Source organism: Ciona intestinalis, unplaced genomic scaffold (genome assembly GCF_000224145.3).
Source record: "Ciona intestinalis unplaced genomic scaffold, KH HT000180.1, whole genome shotgun sequence".
NCBI classification, from domain to species: domain Eukaryota; kingdom Metazoa; phylum Chordata; class Ascidiacea; order Phlebobranchia; family Cionidae; genus Ciona; species Ciona intestinalis.
In genome coordinates, this window is record NW_004190502.1 from 66,760 (window position 1) to 92,541 (window position 25,782).

Below are 25,782 nucleotides of genomic sequence, written 5' to 3' on the forward strand. Positions count from 1 at the left end.
TACGAAGCGGGGTGTTTCTATCATAATATCATGGAATATAAAGCGGCTGCGAAGTGTAATCGGGAAGCTCGGGATGCGATGCGCGATGCGTTTGGTGCGGATGCGAGCCGATACAGTATATATGGTATATGCGTTCATAACTTGGGGGGGAACGTTGAGAACATGGGGGATTTAGAGGAAGCTGAGCGTTGTTTTGTGGAAGCTATCCGTTGCGATGAGTTGGCGGAGGATTGGGACACACCAGAAGAAAAAGTTGAAAGTATTGACTTCACGAGGAAATGTCTGGAAAAGTTGCGAAACAGATTGCGTTTACGAAATAAGCGTTGACGTTAAAACTACGGGACAATTTTAGTGGCGCCATGAACAATAGTTTACGTTTATTTACTTAAATAAAGTTTTTTGAGAATTATGCGATCACTTGCTTCGTAGAAATAATTGATGAAACTTGTTGTCCTCGCATGGCGGGGCAACCACAGTCGTTATAACATTGCAAACTCTGGCCTAAACTTTGTTTATTGAGATTTATTGTGTAATAACATAGAAATATTATACATTATAAGGTATTAACTAGTTTTAATTTGTGGCGACTTTTAGCGAATAAATGTTTTTGCTTCAATTTTCACTGATTAATAAAATCTTTATATTGTTTATTTGTTCATCTTAACTTAATGGCAGGTAACTTTCACATGCACGTACACTTATACCTACATAGACATTTAATGTAAATATTGTTGAAGATTATCTTTAAAGATTAAACGTTAACGCCCACACTGTTTATGTTAAAGTAGTTACGCTCATTATTATACAAGGGCACGCAGGTTGCAGATTTTATATTGGCACACACATATATTATATATACTTACATATATATATCACATCATATATATATATGTATGTACTCATATATGTATATACTCATAACCCCAACATATATATTAAACACATGTATAAGCATATGTAGGGTGGGGGAAGATGGGACACATTTAGCACATAATTTCCAAATATCCTGATCCTGTTTTAAACAATTAACAAGGGTCTATGGGAGTTATTAGGATACAGTTTTATAATTCTTTAAATGTTGTTTGTTTACTACCAAATGGGACGAGAAAATAGAATAAAAAGGTGTCCCATCTCCCCCCACCTTAATATACATACTTATATACAAACACAGTTGTAGGTAAAGCCATTGTAAATTTTCTGGCGCATAGATAAGTTGGCCCCACCAGTGACATGTATATACGGGATATTCTAACACTACTATGAGCCTGTGCTAAAGTATGCGGATATAACTCAAACACATTCATCATATTATAATCTAAATATATAAACAACCCCAACGCCCACGTTTATAAACACATAACTATCATACGATGGTTTTGAACCTTGGGCAATATTTTTAGTATGTTTGAAATATATTTTATAAGTATCAATTTAAGCCTGTAATTAATAACACGTGACTTACATAATCACCGTTTACGCGCACGCTGATATACGAACACACACACGTGCGCGCGCGCGTGCTTAATATTACCGTCAAATCTTATTTTAACAAAAACAAACAAACTAAACGACTGTTTAATAAGAAAATAATGTATTGTGACGTCACGCTCGACGTAGTGACGTCACAATACGCGCACGTGTTCCACCAAAACACGATACATCGCGATGTTTCGAAAATGACGTGTAAATCTACCATTGTTACGTGTCTATTTCGTAATAAATCAAATATATTGAAAGCAGCACGTCACAGTGGCGATAGTGACGTCACAAATACTTGGAACACGGAACAACCCCGAAGGCGGTTCGCGATTTATAAAAGATTCCGCGATTCGAGATCTTCGAGAAAAATGTCGACAATCGTTTGTTTCGCTGTGATCGCGATCGCTGTCGTCGCTGAAGGTATGTTTGTTTCATTATGACATAACAAACGATATTCTAGAATTATTTTTAGGTTTAGAATGTTGGACATGCATCAGTAATCGCGGGATCGAGCATTGTGACGTCACAGGGTATTATCAAACGTGTCGTCATGGAGAGGTAATGTGACGTCATAGTTGGTTATATTATTGAGTAATTATGACGTCACAGTGATTTGTATTATTCCCATTGTTATAGGATTCATGCGAAACAATGGTTTGGAGAAGCGGGAGTAACTATCACGTCATAAAGCAATGCAAACAACGACTCGCGTGCGCGAACAATCAACTGCAGGTGAAAGTTTTATTTTTATAAATATTCGATTATTATTTTAATATTTGTCTTTTAGTAAGTTCCTTTTACCCGTTCGTTATTTAATAACCTTTTTGACACTTTTACCCGTGTAGTTTTCAACCGTAGCTCGTTTTAACGATTGCTGTTTCCCGCCATACGAGGATAAATAAGTTGCATTCATTCAATCAATTTAATCTCCGATATTCAGACATAAACAAACATTAAGTTGTTAATTCTGAAACTTTAATCTCGAATAAATCCATTCCTACGTCACAATAAACGTGACAAACTAATATGCGTTTGTGACGTCACAGAACACGAAGTCGTCCGGCGTATCCACACAATGCAACAACGACCAACCAAACTCGATGTGTACGTGTTGTTGTCATGACGACCGATGCAATGTTGGTGACGTCACATGCACGCAAGGTGAGGTCATCATGGGTATCATATTTTAGGGGGGAGGGGTGACTCCTTTTATGGGCATCGGGTGATTCGGGGTAACAGCTAATATGGGTAATGGGGCAACCCTTGCATTATATGACTTAAGGGTAACTTCATATTTGGCATTGGGGTAATTTTGTGGGTGATTCCCTATTTGGGCAGGGGGGATTGTTGTATATACATTGGGGTAACTTGGGGGTTTGTAATGAAGTAATTTTTTTTTGGAAAATTATTTGGGGTTTTAGGGGCAGTTGGGGTGATTTCTTATTTAGGCATGGGTTAACTTTGGGTTTATTGCTTAAGTAAGATAATTTAGGGGTATAACCTAATATGGACACGGGGGTAATTTATTAATTTGGTTAATGACAATACCTCATATTTTGTGCGTGGAGAATTTATTTAGCTTTTATTTCTTTGAATGTTTGATATATTTTGAGGGGGGTTGTTGTTTATAATGGTATTGGTGACTTGCTAATTCCATTCTCTTTGTGGTTTTACTTAATTTGATTTTGTTATCGTATTCGAAGGGATGAATAAACTAATATTAACAGGTAAATATTAAAACTATTTCATATGTGTATACATGCGCGTAATACTAATATATATATTTTTATTTACCAAATTACTTTTAATTGAAAAAATAAGTGTGGTCGCTAGACCTAGCAGACAGACAACGAGCCATTTATGTTTAATATTATCAAACTTTTGATTTAAACAAAAAAATGTTTATTTCATATTTACCAAATAATGGTCTTCCTCAACAGACCAAACGTGCCCACCCCAAAACCAGATGCCCCACGGACACATAACGTGCACGGACAGGAACCAACCGGGCTCACATTGCACGTTCGAATGTACGGACCATGAATATGATGTCTATCCTGCGGGGAAAAATAGAAATCATTGTCTTTCTAACGGGAGTTGGAGTGAATCGCCACCGTGTTGCGCTAGTGAGTTGGTTGTTGTTGATAGGGGTGTTGTTGATAAGGGTGTTGTTGATAAGGGTGTTGTTGATAGGGGTGTTGTTGATAAGGGTGTTGTTCATAGGTGTAATGTTAATAAGAGCACTAAAATGAACCCTTGAGGTAAAAACTAAATGAATATTTTACAAACAAAACTGCAAAACATAATTGAATCTCAATGAACAATTAGGAGCGTTTTAACTAAATGATGAAACGTGATATAGTTGTGAACTTGACTTATCTACATTGCGTAAAATTAAATTTTTGTCTCCCAACTCCAATAAACTGTTCTTTAAAATTACTACCCACACAACAATTCTTTTACCCCCCCACAGGGCCATGCCCCCCGTACTTCTTAGCGGACATCGTAACTTTGTATCACTCGTCAAACATCCATGCGTACGAGCATATGGTTAGGATTGCCTTCTTATCGGCTGAGTAAGTTGGTTTGACTTACCCGTGGTTGCCACTTCATGCCCGCTGTTGCAGTGTGTGGATAAGCAGTCCACATTATTTCAAACTTTTATTAATAACTAATGATAAATATTTTAAGTTGGGCCAAAGGTTTTTTTCCAAAACTCTTATTTTATGTTTTCATCATAACAACTGTAGTTATGCAATTATTCCCATTTCTTTACCATGTTAATTAAATATGATTTTTTGTTATTAGAATCACAGAAGTTACTAACTAAACTGCACTAAAATATAGACGTGTTTAACATAATTTAGAAGATATATAACAACACTACATCTTTATGCCAACAATACTACTCACCCTCCACCAGACAAACAGCCATAGCTGGGGATGCAGTTAAGTACGCGGGTCTGTACTACAGTGGGGAAGTCAACATGGAATCCATCGTCCACTTTAATGAGTACAATGATGATAAACTTACCATGCAAGGGTTGTTCATGCAGCGAGTGATTATGAACAACACAGGTGGGCGTTTATGATATTTATGTGCATTGTTATATAGTAGGGGACCAACGCCTTTAGCACATAATATCAAAATATCCTGATCATGTTTTAATCAATTAACAACGGTCTATGGGAGTTGTGAGGATATAATGTTCTTTAGAAAATAGAATGAAGATGCCCCCCCACTATATACACCAATATATACAAATATTTGGCCTATAAGCCCAAATCCCAGGTCCCATTGCTTGCAGTATGACATCACCCATATATATATAATGTATGTTGCATCTCAGTGGTTATACTGGCTTCACTATATTGACGATAGCAACCCAGTATTTTGCAACAAATATCAATGTAATAACAACTGCGTGAACTTTAGTTTCGTGTTTATATGAAACAGCTTCCCATATAATTGTGAAAGAAATCCTAAAGAGCCGGCATTGTGTTGGTTATCCCACAAGGCATTGTGAGGGTTTGGTAAGTGTCTTGCCCATGGACACATACGACGTTGCCACCATTGTGGACGTATGTGTCCTTGGACACGACATTAATAGCAAAACCCGATGATGCATTTATATTGCCAACTTTTGATAATCGAACAATCAACACTCAATTTTGTTTGACAGCTGACCGAAAGGTAAACACTGGAGCGGCGATGGAATTCGCGCGAACTCACATGTTCAACCAGAGTAATGGTGTACGTGGTGAAGTTCCCCGTATATTGATGGTGATCACGGACGAAAATTCTACGGATGATGTTTTGGAGCCGGCCGAGAAACTGCGTGCTGAAGGGGTGTTGGTACGTGGGGTGGGGGGTATTTAGGGGGGTTGGTACGTGGGGTGGGGGGTAATTAGGGGGGTTGGCGCCTGCATTGTAACCAAAGATCACCGGGTTTGAGGCTCGATACCATTGTGGTTGGCATGTTTTGTGGGGGTTGTAGAAGCTTGATCATAGCCCAGAGGTTACTGGGTTCAAGGCTCAACGCCGCTATATAAGTTACATTCACCCAAAAAACACAGATATTTCAAACATAATTTAAAACTTTACCTGGTTCTTATTTATTGAATTATTTACAAACAATCTCCATTATTACCATTGTTGACATAACAATGCATTGCAGACATACGCGATAGGACTTGCAGAAGATGGAAAAATATTGGACCGCGATCAATTAATGCAAATAGCTGGCGAGGACGACCATTTGTTCAACCCCGACCACGATATCTCCCAAGTTGGGGTCGGGTTGATAAACGAGTTCACCGTCCACATTTGTGCCGATCCTTGTGTGCATGCATTGCATAATCATGAACATTTTGCCCGGTGATTCGGCAATTTCCAATTTTGTTGAGTCATCTTACATCACAATTGTGATTCGGCAAATATTTCCATTTTTGTTAAGTCATCATTTGTAATTATTACATCACAATTGTTCGATTGTTAAAATTGTCATTGTTTATTTACATTGTCATGGTTGACCTGCAAGTAATAGAAATAACATTAATAAATTACTAATTTTATAATATTTCTATGTTTGCCTTTTTAATAAACAATTTAATTCAAACATTATAATAAAAATTTACGAACATTAAGGAGCTTTTATTTTGTCAAACATAGAAATCACCGAATATATTTATTTCTCGTCATCTTGAAACATATCGTGATCCCATTGGTCAGGTGACTTCCGATGACCTTTGACCTTTGTTATGTGTTGTCGCGCATCGGTGGTTTGGGGGGCTGTGGGTTAATTGGGGGTTGTTATGATGTCATTGATGTATGATGTCATTAACGGTGATGTCATTTATAACATATTTATTGTTTGACATCATCAATGTATGACATCATCATCAATGCATGACATCATCACCTTGAGCACGAACAACTCTCTGATCTTGAATTTCTTTCACGTACGTTCCTCGTTTGGGGGAATTCCCATCACTTGAACTTCTAGATCGACTTCTGGATCTGTAACGATGGGTTGATTATGATGTCATAATAAAACAAACAATGGGTTGATTATGATGTCATAATAAAACAAACAATGACCTTTCATCTTCGTTTGTTCTTCGCGGCTTCCATTGTTGACGATCCCTGTAACAATGGATGGTTATGACATCATCAACATGGTTATGACATCACAAACCTGTTATAATTGTTGTTACCATAGTTACCACGACCCCGATAATTATTATTATATCCACGATTGAAACGATTGTTGTTGTAATAATTCCCTCGGTTGTTGTAATTGTTGTAGTTACCTGTCAATCAAACATAACCTGTCAATCAAACATAACCTGTCAATCAAACACAACCTGTCAATTAAACACAACCTGTCAATCAAACATAACCTGTCAATTAAACACAACCTGTCAATCAAACACAACCTGTCAATCAAACATAACCTGTCAATCAAACATAACCTGTCAATCAAACATAACCTGTCAATTAAACACAACCTGTCAATCAAACACAACCTGTCAATCAAATATAACCTGTCAATCAAACCCACCTCTATACTGCCCCCTCCCCCTCCATTGGAATCGTTGATTATTCCGTTGGTTGCCGTGGTGACCTCGTGTACGGTTGTCACGGTAACGATCAGGTGACCTTGACGAGCTACGATCCGATTGCGAATCTTTACGCGAACCTTGTCTGTGATGATTTTAGATTGTGATAATCATCGACTGGTTACTTGTGGTAACTCGTGAGCGTGCATGAAGTGCGGGTAAAATAAGTTACGTTTATTAATACTTGTGTACAAGCAGCCTCGGTGTTGAGCCAACTGTGGTCTAAATCATACATGCAGCTGACGAAGTTAGGTGTACGGAACAGAACACCACATGTTATAACAACTAATGTTGTTTTATAAATAAATAAATATAAATAGCTTGGGTGTTGCGTCAACTCAACAACAATAACCTATATATCTCAACTTACACACCCCCCCCCACTCGCCACACCCCCCATACCTGCCGTAAGCACGCGGCAACGACTTTGACGAGTCGGAACTTTTCGAACGTGATCTACTGCCCTCATGTGGTGGTTTCGCAAACTTCATCTCGATGTTCGGGAAGCTATCCAGGTTTACGCTTACCTGTGATGTCATAATTAAACTGGTGATGTCATAATTAAACTGGTAATGTCATAATTAAATTTGTGATGTCATAATTGAACACGTTGTTGTTTATTAACATTTACATTTTGTCGCAATTATCAGCGTTAATATTGAAGTAATTATCGGGATGTATGAGTTAAAAAAATGTAAAACATAAACGAGCGACAACTTGTTAAAAGGGTGGTAACATGTACCTAAGATTTGAAACTAATAATCACAACAACCACATAACCATGCAATAAACTACAATATAAGGGGGTATGGTGTTTTGTTTGTTGGTGTAAACTTCCACTACATGAGTATATTACGCAACGTTGGATGTCGCGCACCATTATTACAGTTGGATGGTTATTATTATACACGTTGACTCGATATTAAACTTCAAACAAAATATAACAAATATGACATCACAATACCTTCTGTTCGGCCTTCTCCTCTTTTTCCTGGCCGGCCAATCGGATTCGTTCGTTTAACGTTATCTTTGTCATGTGACTAACATCACGTGTTCCTGTGACATCATCAATGTAATCATGACATCATCAACACAATTATGACATCACAAACCTTGTGGGGTAACTTGAATCTTCTTGAGCGACTTTTTATCCCTCTCTTGCCCCCCCGAGTGGATGAGTGATACAAACTCCTCTTCCTTGGAGGATTTGATCCGATGGAAGATGGAAGCGAGGGTCGGGATGCGGGGGATCAACCCTCGGAGGTGGTGGAGGGGGAGGTCATCGGGTACGTGGCTGTGGGGGGTGGGGTTATATCGGGGGTGGGTTATATCGGGGGTGGGTTATATCGGGGGTTAGATATATAGAGGGGAATATACACATGTGTGGTTGAGAGTTATATATGGGGTTCTCTACATTGAGGGCTATGGGGATTGTGTTGAAAATACAGGGAGACACGCAGCCAGGGGTTACTAAAGATGACATGATCATGTATGGGGTTACTAAAGGTCACTTACCGAATCAAACCATCACCAGTGTTTCCGTCATCTTTACATTTTTCAACTTTCTTCGATCTTTTTGATTCAGCATCACTGGCCTCGTCATCTTTATCCTATTATGATGTCATAATCAAACAACAATCAACATTATTATGATAAAACAATTACTTTGTTTTTTTTCTTCTTCTTTCTTTTTTTCTCCTTAGACACGGGGGAATCCCCATCACCAATACTATCTTTCCTCTTTTTCTTTTTTTTCTTCGATTTTTCGTCAATTTCAGGAGATTTCAAGCTCGATCGCTTTTTCTTTCGCCTGAAAATATTTTGTTATTTTTCGCCAAAATGTTGTCAGTGTTTCCAGACCTTAAATCTTGTGATTTCTTCTTTTTGGATTGGTCATCACTGGAGCTTGATGGGACTTCCCCTTCCGTTGATGATGCAACGGAACGTCTATAATTAAGTTATTATGACATCATCACTTTATTATGACATCATCACTTTATTGTGACATCATCAACTCATTATGACATCATCAACTCAATGTAACATCATCCTTTAATACAAACATGACAACTATATACAATTTCATTTCAAACGTTCGGTTTCAAAACTGAAACCATCTTCAGTGATGTAAGAGGTTAAAATGTTGAATGCGAACGAAATGTGTAAAGGGAAAACAATGCCCATTATTTTACAAATTAACTTTAATTATGACATCAATAATTACCTCTCGTTAATAAAATCACTCGCTGCAACCGACCATTTGCTCTCGGGGGGTTGTTGATTCTGTTGTTGATTTTGTTGTTGTTCACCAAATCCATAGTTAGGGTCGAAACCTGTTATTTTATTTGTTTGTTTATTTATTTATTTCATTTTTTTAATTTTAATTTTTTGAGTATTTTTTCCAGAAACTTTTTTTCAAAGGAATTTAATATTTAAAAATATTTCTCATAATTACCGTGTTGTACAATATGCTGAGTCGGGTACGTCGTCATCAAATTTTGCCGAGTCACAATTGGATTGCTCTCAATTTTCTCCGACGCCATAGAAACCTTATTCTCATTTTTCTCTGTTTTATTTTTAATAAAATGTTACCAAAAGTTCGTTTTCCACCATCTACCCCGCACACCCCCCCATACTTACTTTGAAGTTGAAACTAATTTTATTTTTTTGTAAATTTTCAAAATATCTCGGGATAAATCAACTTTTGTCAAAATTCCTCCATTTTTAAACAACGTCCATTTTATGAATGCCAGATAATAATAACAATAATAATCGCCACAAAATTGAATATTGGAACAAAGACAACGCTGCTGGAAAAGAGGTTTTTATGAGGATTTATTAATTTAACAAAAAATCAGTAACCTGAAAAATTAATACCGGTTACTGTTTTAACAAAAAAATGTTAATTTATTTTTAAAATTTATTTGTTCAACAAAAATTTATTAGCTTAATATTTAAGTTTTTATTTGTTCAATAAAAACTATTTATTTATTTAATTAAACTTCAATTTTAATAAAACGTAAAAAAAACAAAATTTAAAAAAAACAAACAAAGTTTTTCTACCTTGCATTGAAGTTTCTGAGAATGTTTGACTGCCACCTAGTGTTGGGATTTTTTGTCCGATTTCCTGGTTGCGATCTGGAGAAAACCCCGGGATATGACCTCTGCCTGACCCCGGCTTATTTTGAGCAAAAGATTCTGTGGAAGCAAACTTAGTATGAGTGTGTTCTTAGTTAAACCAGAGGTTATCGGTTGAGAAACATATATTGTAGACTTTGTTCTTGGGCAAGACACTTAACGGACATTTGCTCTAACCCAGTGGTCACTAATGGGTTAAATTATCAGCCATACAGACACATTATATTAAACATAGAAACAACATTTCACCCGTCGCTTCTTCAAAGTCAAAGTTGGGTAATTCCCCCGAGTTCTTCACCTTGAGTGGCCAACTTTCCTCCGATTTATCTGGAATAATGGGCATTATGATGTCATACATGGTTCATGATGTCATAGATGGTTTTTATATTTTTAACAAAACTTGGAGTTGAAGGTGGTAATATTACTCAACACGCATATGATGATGTCATTAATGACATCATAGTTTGATAACGTCATTGTGACATTATAGTTTGATGACATCACAATACCTTCATCTTCCCATTTACTGGACGCAGGACGCGGCCACAACCGTGTTCGGATAATTTCCTTTCGACGTTTCTGCTTCTCTGTTAACTCCTATAGATATCATGTATATTATAATAGATATCATATATATTATCATAGATATCATATATATTATCATAGATATCATATATATTATCATAGATATCATATATATTATCATAGATATCATATATATTATCAAAGATATCATATATATTATAATAGATATCATATATATTATCATAGATATCATATATATTATCATAGATATCATATATATTATCAAAGATATCATATATATTATAATAGATATCATATATATTATCATAGATATCATATATATTATCATAGATATCATATATATATTATCATAGATATCATATATATTATCATAGATATCATATATTATAGTACCTTCTTCTCCGGTTGTTCTGATTGGTCGGTTTGAATTTGAATAACATTTGAAGACACCTGATTGGTCGGTGGTGGAACAGGTTGGGGTTGGAAGGCTTGGGTTCCTGGGGTGGAATAAAGTAGAAGAAGAATATATATTTATGTATGTATGTATATATTTATGTATGTTTAGATTATGAAACATGAGGTCATTGGGCGTTCAATGGGTGGCATTAAGTTACTACAAGCCATGTTTAAAACATTGTGTGGTTGATATTTATTAACATTGTGTGGTTGATATTTATTAACAATGTGTGGTTGATATTTATTAACATTGTGTGGTTGATATTTATTAACATTGTGTGGTTGATATTTATTAACATTGTGTGGTTGATATTTATTAACTGCAGGTTATCTATACTAACACCCACTTTGTTGCATCGGTATCAACTATAACCAAATATACCAACCCATACCCATACCCATGCAACCAAATATACCAACCCATACCCATGCAACCAACCCATATTACCCCATACCCATGCATACAATGCAACCAAATATACCAACCCATACCCATGCATACAATGCAACCAAATATACCAACCCATACCCATGCATACAATGCAACCAAATATACCAACCCATAACCATGCATACAATGCAACCAACCCATATTACCACACATTCCATATTACCCCTATATCCCATATTACCCCATGTCCCATATTACCCCATACCCATATTACCCCTGTATCCCATATTACCCCACATTCACTATTACCCAATGTCCCGTATTACCCCACATCCCATATTACCCCACATTCCCTATTACCCCACATTCCCTATTACCCAGTGTCCCGTATTACCCCACATCCCATATCACCCCACATTCACTATTACGCAATGTCCCATATTACCCCATATCACCTCACATTCACTATTACCCAGTGTCCCATATTACCCCCATATTCCGTATTACCCAACATCACATATTACCCCATATTCTATTTTACCCCATATTCCATACAACGAGACCATCCCATATCACCCCACATATAACACCCCCACACCTTGTTGCAACGGAATCATCGTCATCTTCCCGTCAACTCCCGGCACCGCGATCATCATCATCGCTTTCCCTTCCTCGTAATTTGGCATAATCATCACTGTGATGTCATAATGGTTACTATTACACACAATAACCAAGTCCAATAAATAGTTTAAGAGAGATTTATTTCCTTTTAAAATATCACCGTCAATTTCTTAAATAAATCACCCCAATGTTATCATGGCATTATAAATAATCACAAAGTCACAATAATATTAATAATAATTACTTGGCTGCATACTGCCTCCTTGTGGAAACGACATCTGTGGAAAGTTGAACGGGAACGTGGGTTGTTCGGCCCTGCACATGGGGGGTTAGTGGGGGTGATAATTGTTGATATTCGTTCATCTAATGTTACTAATATACCACTGTAGGCGCCAAACCTGGGGTGGCAGGGTGGGCAGGTTAACCCCCGGTATTTCTACACTGCATTAATCAGTAAACATTACAACCAATAAGTTAGATTTGTTTCACAGGTTTTTGTTTCTGTATAATATTCCATTCATAGTGACATCTGTCGTAACACCCTAATCCTCTATTATGACATCACACATACTTTTGTTTGTCTTTCATTGTGACATCATCAACCCCTTTATCCTTGGGGGAATCCCCTGTCCTGAGATCTCGTTGTTTCTTCGATTTTTTCTTCGCTTTCCGCTTGGCTGGGCTCGGTGAACTCGACGACCCCGAACCGGATGATTCCGAACTTTAATTAAAAAGGTCAACCATTCAATTTTATTTAAATGAAGATTAAATAAAAATAAAATAGTTTGAAAAAGTAACAATTTTTTTTAATCTTTAATTTACTTTTATCAATATTTAATTAACCTTAATCATATTTATCATTAAAGTAAAGCTTTCATCCGACTTAATTAATTAAATTAATATTAATTGATCAACAAACACTGAACCTTTCATCTGAGGAATCAGTGTCAGATTTTTTCATTTTCTTGGATTTTTTTTTCATTTTTTTCTTTTTCTTTTTTTTCTCTGGTTCATCATCGGCCATCTTGGATTTAATTTTCTTCAAAGATTTCTCGTGACGAGCGATTGATGCGAGAGCGATCTTCTCCATCTTCATCGCTGCCGTCCCCGCGTCCTCCTGTGATATCGGGGTGAAAATATAAACCAGGGGGTTCAGGGCTCGATAGTTGTCACTGATACCATTGTAGTTGTGTCTTTGGGCAAATTACTTAACAGCAATTACTCCAACCCAGTGGTCACTAATGAGTTGTCCAGATTATTAGCCATATATAAACAATCACAGACAAAGTTACATACGTGGTAACTCAGAAGCGAGCATACAGGAAAAACTGTCCACAAAGTTTTATGACATCGCAATAATATTAATCGTATGATGATCACAACATCACAACCCACCTGTGATGTCACTTCCTCTTTCTTTACCTCGATGTCCGAGGAATTCCAACCAATCACATCGCTCGGTGTTGGCTGGGGGGGTAACTCGCTAAACAGGGTAATGTAAACAGGGTAACGTGGGGGTGAAGTAGGGTTAAAGGGTTAACATGGGTAACATTTCATCATTAAACAACTTTGAGTAATTGACAATTAAGAACTTATTTACAAAACAAACAAGGTAATTTTCAATAAACCATTTATATTCAGGACTGTTTATTTTTACAAAAGGTTTTATTTCAATATTTATGACATCATCGATAGTTATGACATCACAGATAATTATGACATCACCCTATGATATATTGCAGTTATGACATCACAACCTTACCTTGGTTTATCGTCCCATCGCGGTTGGGCAACGGGGGATTTTGATTGGTTGACGGGGGTTCGCAACTTATTAGGCGGGGTTCGTGACCTTTCACGTGACTTTTCACGACTTCTATCACGAGTTCGTGATCGTGATCGGGAATATGAGTATCGTTTACGAACAGGTGAATATGATCGTGATCGAGATCTATCACGTGATCGTGAGCGCGAATATGAACGGGATCTGTTGGAAGGTTGGTGGATTTGGAAACTTTGTTTTGTTAGTTTTCTATAAACAGTGGGATGTTGGTGGAGTATTAATAAAATACATTATTGTTTGTTACATACATAGATGCGCGTGACTTGCTTTATTTAAGAGGATTCATGGTGTAGACTATTCTATATTTCAATATTCAGTAAAAGTAACAGCATTGAAGTTAAATTGGTTGCGAAACAGGAAAGCGTTTGCGAACCATTGGCTGTTTAGTTATCAGTGTTGGAACTCTTGTGCAACAATATTCATTATGACATCACACCCACCACACCCACCTTGACCGTGAGCGATTATAATATCGTCGTTGTGGTTGATATCGATTGTTATAATTCCAATTGTTGCCTCTGAAGTTTCCTCTTCCCCCTCTGTAGTTGAACCTGGGTGACAAGCATTGTCAAGTTACTAACATGGTTGTACAGTTGCATCATAACACATAGGTAATGGGTTCAAGGTCTAGGACTGCCACTTGTGCGGGCGTATGTGTCCTTGGGCAAGACACTTAACGGCAATTGATCCAACCCAGTGGTCGCTAATGGTTTGTTTAAATTATCAGCCACATATAAAAACAACCACCCGCAAAGTTACATACGTGATAACTTGTAAGCGAAAATATTTGCAAATAAGATTCATTCATATTTTCTACAAGTTACATTCATTTATTTATTACAGGGCAACCACCCACAAAGTTACATAACTTGAACACAAATAATCACAAACAAGTAACAACGATCCATTATTACATCACATACCTTTGATTATACCTCTGATTGAATCCTCTGTTATTCCATCCCCCCCGTTGATGATGTTGGTTGTCTCGATACGCCGGGGCACGAAACACTTTCGTCCAGTTAGCCGTTCGCAGTTTCGCCCCACTCTCCGTGCGTATGGGTGAAAGTGACATCGAACGACGACCACCCTCATTTCTGTTAATAGGATTTCTATGAAACTTTCATACACTGTGAGTTTATTGTATGTTTGGTTTATCAGCCACGTTTTTATTTGACATTTTTACTCGTGTTTTTACTCATAGCGTGTTTTAACAACTGTTGTTTTGCTGCTAATTCCATTCTCTTCGTTGTTTTAAACAATTTAATTCAAAGAAGTAAATAAATAATCTTTTTTTTTATAAAGAAATAATTTTTCAGCAACATCCAATTATCGCAGATGTAAAACAAAAATACAAATAAATATAAACAATATAATATATCTATGTGCTTTTATAAGTTTTAGCATGGCAGTAAACAAGCACATTTGTACATTCAACAATCTAACATACAAAATCTAACATACAAATTCAACAATCTAACATCCCAAACAAAGTTTAAACATAATTAGTTAAATACATATGTTGCTACAACCATATAATATACTAAAGTCAAAATGAACAACAAAAATTTTTAAGTTGCAAAGTTTATAACATGAACATATATAAGTTAATACACCACTTACCCCCTCAACGAATGTTTTTTTGGACTTGGCGACCTCGACATTTCAATGTTTGGTGAAATATTTTAAATATCCTAAAATTTCTGATAAAATTTCGTGAAAGCAAAAAATTAGAACTCGCTTTGATGTGATCAGTGATGCGTGTAATGACGTATGAACATAGAAATAAATATTAATATGACGTCAATGTGCTTTACTAGCGGCACCACGCGGCCAATGCCAAGAACATTAATAAAACACATGATGTCGCTGCACAAATGAAACAACATTAAAAAATATTATTTTCGGATCTTTTTAAACCATATTAATACGTGTATCTGTTTAGATATTCATAATTGAACATTAAATAATGGCATTGCCTATATGAAATAAAACACTATACGACGTAGAGAGGGCAAAAAGCCTGGATACATAAAACATACGTGGCAAGAAAATTAAACCCCATAAGAAAGATCCCATAAGATATGTCCAAAACGTTATTTCTTTTCATTTTTTTTATCAATGAGCGTGTTTTAACAACTGTTGTTTTACCGTTACTACTCGTCTTTTCCTTGTTATCATGACCGAAAAAAAACAAAAAAAATCATTAATTCCAACTCTCCACAATACTGACATTGATTAAAACGTATTGAGACTGGGTAATGTGACGTCACTTTTACTTTGATTGACAAGCAACAAATTAACAAGAAAAATATTTCTTTGAAAATCGCGTAATTTATCGCGTAGTATTGTGACGTAATAAAATTGTTTACTTGGTATTTGTTGGGATATATGACGTAACAATACCTCAGTTTACTTTAATTATCAATAGAAGGTGATTGATGTAGATTGTTCTGAAACAATAGATAAGAATTAGTTGTTTATGACGTAATAAATAGTTTATTCTTAATATCATCAGGTTTAACATTCCCGATTGTTACGTAGAGTTGATTATTACGTCATAATGATGAATCTAGAAGTTTATAAAGTTCTAATCATTGTGACGCAACTGTTAATATTGATAAACGGTGAAGGTGAGTTTGTTACGTCATAATAAACAATATAATGTTCAAGTCTAACGAACAGTTTACTACAAAAGATATAATTTGCATACAATGACATCCTGATTCTATTTAAATTAGAAACTGACGATGCCATTTAGGCGGAATATATACATAGCAGAGTGGGGGGGCTGTTATATTATATATTTCGTTGGACTTAATTTTTGTGTGTCACATATTACCTAACATTTGGTATTAACTGTTATTTGGTTACGAGAACTATTTCTAATACATCTATTTGTTCATGACGTCATAATGTTACAACTCATTCATTATGACGTATAGACTGTGGGGAAGCCCCAACACCGAGCACGAACGGGAAGCCACCGGTATATACATCATCAAACACGTCATCAACTACGTCATCGAGTTTTCCACCAGGCAGCACTGCACAATATTCGTGCAACACTGGATATGCATTTCGGCGGGAAACCCCCCATGTTGCTACCTGTGACGTGAATGGAACGTGGAGTTTGACGTCATCACCAGAATGCATCGGTAGCGACGTCTAGCGGTTGTGGATATTAACATTTATGTAGATAACATAATTAATATCTATCTCTTCGAATACAATAACGAAGATCATATTAATTAAAACAACGAAGAGAATTAGCAACAAAACGACAGTTGTTAAAACACACTAGGAGAACCTATTTATTTGCCCAAAATCTTGTTCCAGATTTTTGCTCCCCTGAAGTTGAGCACTGCAGGAACAATGGTAGTTGCTTCAAGTCAGTTTTGGTGGGAGCCACGTGTGTTTGTGCCGCTGGGTGGCGTGGAGAGCAATGTGACGTAGGTGGGGAATCCCGGAGGGAATATCTAAAATATATATTTGTGTTGTAGCTAGGTGTATTAAAAGTTTGAAGGGGATGTTATAGCAATTGTTTTGATTTAAGAACATATTACAAACAATTGCCAGAAGATTTCCTTCAGATACAAACTACACACTGACACGCAGTCATCCCCGTTCATACCGAATCAAACCGCTATGTTTCGCTTCGGTTAGTTAGGGGTTGATGCGGCTTGATTGGCGTATATAGTGCGTGGACGTGCGTCTTATAGAAATGCGTTGTCACCGAAGCGTGAAAAAGCGATTTGATTGGTTAACAGCGGGGATGGATGCGTAATAGTTTGTGTTTTACAACCAAAAGTCATCATATCATTAATTTATGAACAAATTAGTTTATTGATTCATCATCTTAGACATCGACGAATGCGATGCAGCTCCTTGCCCCCAACCCAAGCGATGCTTCAATGAACCTGGATCGTATTATTGTCAATGCCCACGTGGTTATGTACATGATGACGTCACCACGTGTCAACTAGGTACGTCACGATGACGTCATGTTTATATGTTTAACTATAGTTAGTTAGCACGACTGCTTCTAGTGCAGAGTGTACGGGTTCGAACATCGTTGCTTCTAAATAAGTAAACACATATTTTAACACAAAAACTGCAAAACATGATTGAATCTCAATGTAGAGTTCGTAGCGTTTTAACTAAATGATGAAATGTAATTCAGTTACATTCTTCTATTTAAACTATGAATATTTTTTTGTATAAGAATTCTTTCACTTTGGCAAGTCACATACTATAGTCAGTTTGTCGTCAAAGTTTAATTGTTTGAAACCATATTTTCACCCAGTGTCCTGCAACGTGTCTGCCATTGCTAACCACTCATTATTACTGGATGTGACGTCACAGAGCAACGTGACGTATAACATAACGTATCACTTCGAATGCAAACACGGTTACACGGGGTCGGGGGTTACAGGGGTATGTTGGGACGGGGGAAAGTGGGATACTGTGGAAAGTGTGGATTGCTATCAAACACACGGTAAGTTCACTATGTTTATGTACGTGAGTGTATTGTATATTGCGATCAGGATATTTAGATATTATGTGCTAGGTGTTCCATCTCACTCCACCCTTTACTATATATTACTGTGGGGTAAGATGGTTAGCACATAATATCCCATATATTACTGTGGGGTAAGATGGGATATCGTTAGCACATAATATTCCATATATTACTGTGGGGTAAAATGGATACCGTTAGCACATAATATTCCATATATTACTGTGGGGTAAGATGGGATACCGTTAGCACATAATATCCCATATATTACTGTGGGGTAAAATGGATACCGTTAGCACATAATATTCCATATATTACTGTGGGGTAAGATGGGATACCGTTAGCACATAAAGCCTCTAACCGTGTTTAACAATTAACATAGTTATATCGTGGGTTAGCAGCCACGTTTTTGAACCTTGTTTTAATTAACTCACTCAAGTAGTTTTTACTGCGTGTTTATGGCACTTGCTCAAGTCGTGACGTTTTTTAACGACTGCCATTTTGCGGTTTGAGATAATTACCTTGCAAGTCACCGGTATGTTCCTGTTAATATTCCCGGTTAAACCATATATTGTTTCCAACGCATGTCGTTTCGTTGTTGAATTATTTCGAAATAACAATCGGATATTTTTTAGTGAATTTATCATCACGTGAGATCGTCGGTATCATTGTTGGGTCCGTTCTCTTTGTTTTCTTGATAATTGTCATTGTTATCTTTTGTTACGTGTTCTGACGTCACAACCCGGAACAAGACGTCACATAATGAGCGGATGAATACGCCGATGATGAAGGATCTAATTCGGCCTCCGCGTTTAACCGGAAGTTGTTTTATAAGATGTTTATGTTTTCCGGAAGTTGGGGGGACCGCCATGTTTGATTGATGTGGAACAATGGATAAACAATGAACGGTGTTGACGTCATACTGGAAGCCTCATTTCAATTGTGACGTCATGGTTGATAAATTGGTTGCATTGTGACGTGGGAGAATTTAAATTTAGTGTATGATGGCGGTAATAGTGTGGGGCAAGATGGGCCATGTTGGGGCAAGACGGGCAAGATGTCATAATCGAACTTCTGTCGCGAAGTACTATATTGGTTAAATTAAACATAGGAAAAGTATTATAATTATTATAATTCTATATAATTAATATAACGGTTGGTTTTCTAACCAGAACTTCTGTAACTGTAAGTTAGTTGAGAAAACAAAGCGATTCAATTTATTGCAATCTGGGTTTCAAGTGTTCTGCAACTACCAGGACGCCGTTTCAATAAACTTAAATATTTATTAAGTTTCTGAAATTATAAGTTGATACATAACTTAGACAGGAAGTAAGCTTGCGTATTGGGTCATGACCAGATTCATGGAGTTCATCAGAGTAAACACTGAGCTACTAAAACACAACAAACAAATACCCAAAGATTATTCCATCAAAGATATTCAATGTGCTTGAATAATAGACTGATGATGTGTGTTGTTGTTGTTGTTGTTGGCGAAATAACTTCAACTTGAAAATACAATTTATTTCTGCAAAGTGGTTGTTGCGGCGATCGTAAACGTTCATGTGTGTGTTGGCCACTAAGGTTATATAACATGCTATGTATTGACATAGAAGCATTATGCAAACACCTAACATAGGTGTATAATAGCGTCCATTACCGTTGTGCCATTGTTACGTACCCGCAATATAAAGGTGTATGTTACGTCACAATCGATTAGTGCTCCATTAAAATCGCCTTCTCGGAAAATTATGGAAAAATCGGAAATTCTCGACCGCACGTTTAGTGTGTGTTGTGACGTCACAATACCAACAGTTGCCGCATACAAGGTGGGGAAATTATCTGTGACGTCACAGAGGGAAAGAGGAGGCAGGCATTGTTGCGCATCGCGTTCATTTGTCTCGAATAATCGAGGTGGAAAGAGCTTCTGTGACGTAGACAGTATATACATTGTTTCCGTGAGAATGAAGAGAAATTCGGGAATAATTCTAAAGATTGGGGGGCACATCGGGACAGGGGTAAGCGTTATAATAACTAGGTATAATAACATCTGTGACGTCATAATACTAGAGTGAAAGAAAGTTTGTTTAAAATTCTAAAACTTTTTGCCATTTGTTTATGACGTAACAATGTTTTTATTGGAAACGTCGAGTATTGTTAAATCGCGTAGATTATGACGTCATAGTTGCGATTACTCATACACAATACATCCAAACAGCGATGACAGCGCTATCGCAGTTGGATATTTAATATTTATCTCTTTGAATACTTTGGTGGAGATGGATTTGTAAAGTTTGAAACAACGAAGAGAATTAGCAAGAAAACGACAGTTGTTAAAACACACTATGAGTAAAAACTACTTGAGTAAAAATGTCAAATAAAAATGTGGCCACTAAATCCAACATACAATAAACTTACAGTGAGTTGTAGTTAATTAAAACAAAGTAATTAAAAACGTGGTAGCTAATTACGGAACGAGCAAAAAAAGAATTTATTTTGAAGTACGCGAAAGACCGCGAGCTAAAAAGCGTGGTTGTGATTATGACGTCATAATAGCGACTGTGTATAACAGTGATGAATCTCTTCGTGACGTGACAATGCAGATTATGTGGATAGCTTCGAAAGCGGAAGTTTTGTAAAATAAAGTGTGGTGTGATGTCATAGTGTTCACTATAGATCTTTTAGTGGCTCGTCTGGCAATAAAACGTTAAGATATAAAATCCAATCTCTAAGTTTGGCAGACGAAACTTGGGGTCGAACACGTTTTTATGCCAGATGAGCCGTTGAACGATTATTTACACAATGTCTGGTATAGCAGAAACAGTTTAGTGAAGTGCTAGAATGCGAATAATCCAAGGGGGCGTGGTTAAATATCGACGTCATACAGGGTATTCTTACGTCAGCAAAGAAGCTATTGTCGAATTCCTGATTAATATGGTGATTATTATTTGGTTATGATGTCATAATAGCCTGGGGGTTTATATTGTTATTAATTCTAGATTCGAACCGTGATCGGTGGGGTTATATATTGTGCGCTATTAGCGTGCGTATACATCCCGTTGTACTGTATCGGGTTCCTGCTCATCAAGAAGACATTGCTGGTGCAAAAGTTGAGGTTATGGACCAAGATCGGGCGAACGCAAGCCAAGTTAGGCCTCGTAAGCAGAAGGAGCCGGGTATGTGTTTGTGGTTGTTTATCCTCGCATGGGTGGGTATAGAAGGTTATAACACGGGTGTTCTGCTTCATACACCTTGTGCCCGCTTACAAGTTACCACGTATGTGACTTATTTATCCTCACATGGCGGGGAAACGACTGTCGTTAAAACACGGGTGTTCGGTTACATACACCTTGTGCTCGCTTACAAGTTACCACGTATGTAACTTTGTGGGTGATTGTGTTTCTGTATGGCTGACAACTTAAACAACCCATTAGTGACCACTGGGTTGAAGCGATTGCCAATAAGTGTCCTGCCCAATGACACACACGCCTAAAATAGTAACGTGTGTATGATACTTATATACGTTTTGCCCTGACCACATGAACTTTTACAAACGTGACTAATATGAACTCATGTCCTTTAGTTATAATACCCCGCCACCGTTACGCTAACAAACATGCTCAATATGACGTCATATTTACTCTGTGACGTCACACAGGTTAGTGACGTGTCACAATCATCCACTGAGGAGGAGATTGACTTCCTCACCCACCGTAGTTTGGCTTATTTACATAGGATGACATTGTGGACGCCTGGGGAGATTGTGAACACTTTCCTAAGGTTTGTACTGTGTAGTGTTGGGGGGTAAGATCGTCACTGTGGGGTAAGATGGTACGGGGGTAAGATGGTACGGTGGGGTAATATGGTCACTGTGGGGTAAGATGGTACGGGGGTTAGATGGTACGGGGGTAAGATAGTACGGTGGGATAAGATGGTACGGTGGGGTAAGATGGTACGGTGGGGTAAAATTGGTACAACGCGTGTCTCGACCTCACATGCATTATTATGACATCATAATGTGGATTGTTTATAAATTTCCAGGAAACAAAAGGTTCCATTGATATCAGACAAACAGCTTGCTTACGTCATAATGTCAACTGTGTTTGCTCATTCAGTGGCGTGGGACAAGGAACGCGCGATGTTTCGATTATTGTTGGAAGGTTTCGAGGATCTGTTTTTATTTCAGGTAAAAATATCAACGTCGCGTTGTTTCAATTTATTTTTATTTATTGTTCCTCTTTTTTAAAGCTTGGTTAAATAGCATGCGATGAAATAGGCCACTTTTTCCTTCATATTTTTTGGTAAATTTCAAACTGAATGTCGCGTAGTAGGTTAGATGGTGACATATGCGTCACGCTGTTTGAATTTCTGGTAAAATCTAAAACCAACCAACATGGCTGGGAATACAAACAAACAAAGCCAAGAAAAATTCAAACTTATCCATCACCAAAACAAGACGCATCCATTCATTTCTAACCCAGGGTTTTTACTGGGACGCTCGTCACGTGCTCGTCAGTCCTGATGGTAAGAAGATAATCATCCAAGTTGACGGTGGGAATGAATTTCATTCGGACGATGAACGTCACAAAGCCGATTATGACCTCGCTAAACTTCATGTTCAGGTATTATAATTCTTGTTGTGATGTCACAATTAAACATTATTAAGTCGTTATATCGGCACGCCTTGATATAAAATGGTCGTGACTTAATTATGACGTAATGAATGATGACATCACAGGTGTGCCTATCATACTTCGCACCAGGGTTGTCACACAACCACGTCCATTTCGTGTTTCCGTCTGCTGTATGTGTGTTGGGAAAGAAACTACTCAACCGCAAGGGGGCACTCTACAAACTTCTTTCTCCCCACTTCAGGTTCACGGAGAGGATCAACTATCAGGTAAGGTGGTTGTGTACAATGTTGGGGTAATGAGCCAACTCTGGTCTAAATCCCAGGTCTCAGCACGGCGTGCCCGGCTGTAGGATCTCACCCATATAGAATACTTTAACACACCCCCCCCAAACCACAGGCACTCCGTGTTGGCAAAGCTACAAACAATAAACGTTCGTTGGACCGTTTGTTCTTCTTGTGGCAATCCTTCCCCGTGACAAAGGAACAATTCCTTGAAGGGGTTGCGAGGAAATGCAAGAAACATTACATGGATAAGGGGGCTCAGGAGTGTTCCAAGGTAACTATGACGTTGGTGTGACGTCATATATCGATGACGTCATATATTGTATGATTATGACATCAAAATATTGTATGATTATGACATCACAGGCGACGATGCCAGAAGGAGAGGAAAATATTTTCGACGACGCTGAGGAACGACGTCACTTCCTGTTCCCGCCGGAATACGTCACAAACAAAAGCTTCCATCGAGTATGATGTCATAATAACTAATTGTTTTACGTCATAACCCCATTATTACGTCACAGCTCCCATATTTGGCTTTCTTACGTGAATATTACTTCGTGGTCCGAAGATTTGTGCAAGCTATGGTTCCTTATATTGATAAGTAAGTACGGAGGGTACAGAGTTCGAACCCAGCTTAAGTAACAACATATAAACAATAGGAGCGAATGGGACATGCTGTCGGAAGCAATACATTGTCATGTACCACGAATGGACAAAGTCTCGATGGTTGATGCCATTACAACATTTATACACCAGGTATATGCAATGTTTACAACTATAATTTATCATTTAGTTAAAACTCTACCGCCTATACATTGAGATTCAAATATGTTTTGCAGTTTCTTTTGATAAATATATTCAATTTGGTCGCATGGGCCATTAGGCTGCGAAAGCGGTTCATGCTTTTATTCTATTTCAGTCATGTGTTGCCCTATTTATAGTAAACAAAGAATTGTAAAAGAAATTGCGAAACATGATCCTTAATCTACTGTCAATCATACGTCATTCATCAGTCCGTGATGTCATAATGACCCTTGTCTCAGCGTTTGTGTAGTAAGCATAATGGTAAATGACAATACCAAGTGTTCAAAACATTAATGTGGAGACGTAAGTCGAAACATCCTTCAAGTTAGGTTAATATTTAACAAGATTATCATAAATAGCGCTGTGTCAACATACAAGAATATACATGGGGGGTTTCGGGAAATCGCGGTATCTAAATAAACTTATTGCTATCATAAATATATTTAAAAGAATATACAATTTGTTTGTTTTTGTCAGTTATTCTGTTAATTTAAATATTTAAGTTTATTGGAACGGCGTCCTGGTAGTTGCAGAACACTTTAAACCCAGATTGCAATAAATTGAATCGCTTTGTTTTCTCAACTAACTTACAGTTTCAGAAGTTCTGGTTAGAAAACCAACCGTTATATTAATTATATGGAATTATAATAATTATAATACTTTTCCTATGTTTATTAAACCAATATAGTACTGTGGGATAAGATGGATACCGTTAGCGCATAGACTGGCAAATAAGTCTGTAAATATTCTAAGTTTACTATCAACTGGGACAATAAAACAGAATGAAAAATGAACCATCTCCTACCACACACATATATATAATTATATCAACGCAGCTGTTTAGATATTATATGCTAAAGTGTCCCATCTTCCCAACCCTACTATATGTAATATGAAAACGTATGAATAAACACGCATTCTAACAGGTTGGTGTTGTTCACTACTGCGACCACACCTCCTACTTGAAGTACTTCGCGTTCAAGTACGGCTGTATGTCGATTACAGCACCGTTTGAGAGTTTCCAAGACACCGAACATTGGGGTGAAATATCGAAACAATTCGGACGAACCGTGGAAGAGATAAAACATGACCCAACAGTCCTTATAAGGCAACGTGACGTCATGAGGACAAGGTATTATGACGTAACAATATTGGAAAGCAAAACAACAAAACCTAGAAGCCAGCAATTACAAACAAGCGGAAATATTTTAAGTATTATTTCCAAGAATTTTTTGCAAAAATCATTCGCGCGTTGCATAACAGACATTACTGTGACGTCACACACACCATTTAACGATCACGCTCGAGAAGTTAAACAGTGAAACACGTGTTCTCGAATTACAGATAATGGTCACGTGGTAATACGCATGATTACACACGTTAATGACGTAACAATGAACCGAAGAATTCGAACAAAACTAGATCCACGCAACAACAATCTTGTATAACGT

General features: G+C 37.3%; 4 protein-coding genes and 1 long non-coding RNA gene across 7 annotated transcripts in view; 3 read left to right on the forward strand and 2 right to left on the reverse strand.

Annotated features, from left to right (window-relative positions):
* LOC100180183 overlaps positions 1-616 on the forward strand; it is a 6,588-nt gene extending 5,972 nt beyond the window's left edge. Inside the window, exon 7 of the mRNA XM_018816339.2 lies at positions 12-616. Coding sequence (XP_018671884.1) covers positions 12-327 — 316 coding nt within the window. The 3' untranslated portion in view covers positions 328-616. The remainder of the gene's footprint in view (positions 1-11) is intronic.
* LOC113475279 overlaps positions 1-4,530 on the reverse strand; it is a 7,829-nt gene extending 3,299 nt beyond the window's left edge. Inside the window, exons 1-2 of the long non-coding RNA XR_003397030.1 lie at positions 4,393-4,530; positions 3,397-3,536 (exon numbers count right to left, since the gene is read on the reverse strand). This is a non-coding gene — a long non-coding RNA (uncharacterized LOC113475279). The remainder of the gene's footprint in view (positions 1-3,396; positions 3,537-4,392) is intronic.
* LOC100175501 (matrilin-2) lies at positions 1,629-6,057 on the forward strand. Its single transcript, XM_009864172.3, has 9 exons — positions 1,629-1,899; positions 1,952-2,037; positions 2,116-2,211; positions 2,526-2,640; positions 3,420-3,605; positions 3,953-4,055; positions 4,403-4,557; positions 5,163-5,335; positions 5,658-6,057. Exons 1-9 carry the CDS (start codon positions 1,677-1,679, stop codon positions 5,859-5,861), a joined length of 1,341 nt encoding a protein of 446 aa, XP_009862474.1. The 5' UTR covers positions 1,629-1,676; the 3' UTR covers positions 5,862-6,057.
* LOC100178674 (uncharacterized protein DDB_G0283697) lies at positions 5,572-15,862 on the reverse strand. Of its 2 annotated transcripts, none has more exons than XM_002131432.3 (27): positions 15,717-15,862; positions 15,017-15,190; positions 14,543-14,644; positions 14,016-14,237; positions 13,649-13,736; positions 13,180-13,370; positions 12,825-12,974; positions 12,498-12,568; positions 12,231-12,326; positions 11,179-11,282; positions 10,749-10,836; positions 10,489-10,566; positions 10,165-10,299; positions 9,557-9,667; positions 9,326-9,434; positions 8,962-9,048; positions 8,767-8,911; positions 8,617-8,711; positions 8,214-8,395; positions 8,066-8,157; positions 7,504-7,628; positions 7,044-7,186; positions 6,678-6,792; positions 6,581-6,625; positions 6,402-6,499; positions 6,159-6,271; positions 5,572-6,013 (listed from the first exon to the last, which is right to left on the reverse strand). In XM_002131432.3, the coding sequence occupies exons 1-26, from the start codon at positions 15,755-15,757 to the stop codon at positions 6,168-6,170; spliced, it is 2,991 nt and encodes a 996-aa protein (XP_002131468.2). In that variant the 5' UTR covers positions 15,758-15,862; the 3' UTR covers positions 5,572-6,013; positions 6,159-6,167. The 2 variants fall into 2 exon arrangements, with proteins under 2 accessions (XP_002131468.2, XP_018671883.1); XM_018816338.1 differs by having other exon boundaries at positions 6,122-6,271.
* Positions 15,863-20,345: 4,483 nt separating this feature from the next.
* LOC100183334 overlaps positions 20,346-25,782 on the forward strand; it is a 7,783-nt gene continuing 2,346 nt past the window's right edge. Inside the window, exons 1-11 of one of the 2 annotated variants that reach the window (XM_026839267.1) lie at positions 20,346-20,627; positions 21,609-21,785; positions 22,268-22,389; positions 22,651-22,795; positions 23,091-23,231; positions 23,348-23,509; positions 23,640-23,798; positions 23,891-23,992; positions 24,049-24,128; positions 24,187-24,283; positions 25,258-25,463. In XM_026839267.1, the coding sequence (XP_026695068.1) occupies positions 20,361-20,627; positions 21,609-21,785; positions 22,268-22,389; positions 22,651-22,795; positions 23,091-23,231; positions 23,348-23,509; positions 23,640-23,798; positions 23,891-23,992; positions 24,049-24,128; positions 24,187-24,283; positions 25,258-25,463 (1,658 nt within the window). In that variant the 5' untranslated portion in view covers positions 20,346-20,360. Of the gene's footprint in view, positions 20,628-21,273; positions 21,547-21,608; positions 21,786-22,267; positions 22,390-22,650; positions 22,796-23,090; positions 23,232-23,347; positions 23,510-23,639; positions 23,799-23,890; positions 23,993-24,048; positions 24,129-24,186; positions 24,284-25,257; positions 25,464-25,782 lie in introns of those variants that run through there. The other variant, XM_004227285.3, reaches the window with a different exon arrangement.

Excerpts from the sequence above, each read along its gene's own strand:
- LOC100178674 (XM_002131432.3), bottom strand. The coding sequence starts at position 15,757 with ATGTCGAGGTCGCCAAGTCCAAAAAAACATTCGTTGAGGGG. Across the intron at positions 12,569-12,824 it reads ACAATGAAAGACAAACAAAA|GGCCGAACAACCCACGTTCC; the intron begins GTATGTGTGATG and ends CCCCATGTGCAG. Across the intron at positions 9,435-9,556 it reads TCAGCATATTGTACAACACG|GTTTCGACCCTAACTATGGA; the intron begins GTAATTATGAGA and ends ATAAAATAACAG.
- LOC100175501 (XM_009864172.3), top strand. The coding sequence starts at position 1,677 with ATGACGTGTAAATCTACCATTGTTACGTGTCTATTTCGTAATAAATCA. Across the intron at positions 2,038-2,115 it reads AAACGTGTCGTCATGGAGAG|GATTCATGCGAAACAATGGT; the intron begins GTAATGTGACGT and ends CCATTGTTATAG. Across the intron at positions 2,641-3,419 it reads TGACGTCACATGCACGCAAG|ACCAAACGTGCCCACCCCAA; the intron begins GTGAGGTCATCA and ends CTTCCTCAACAG.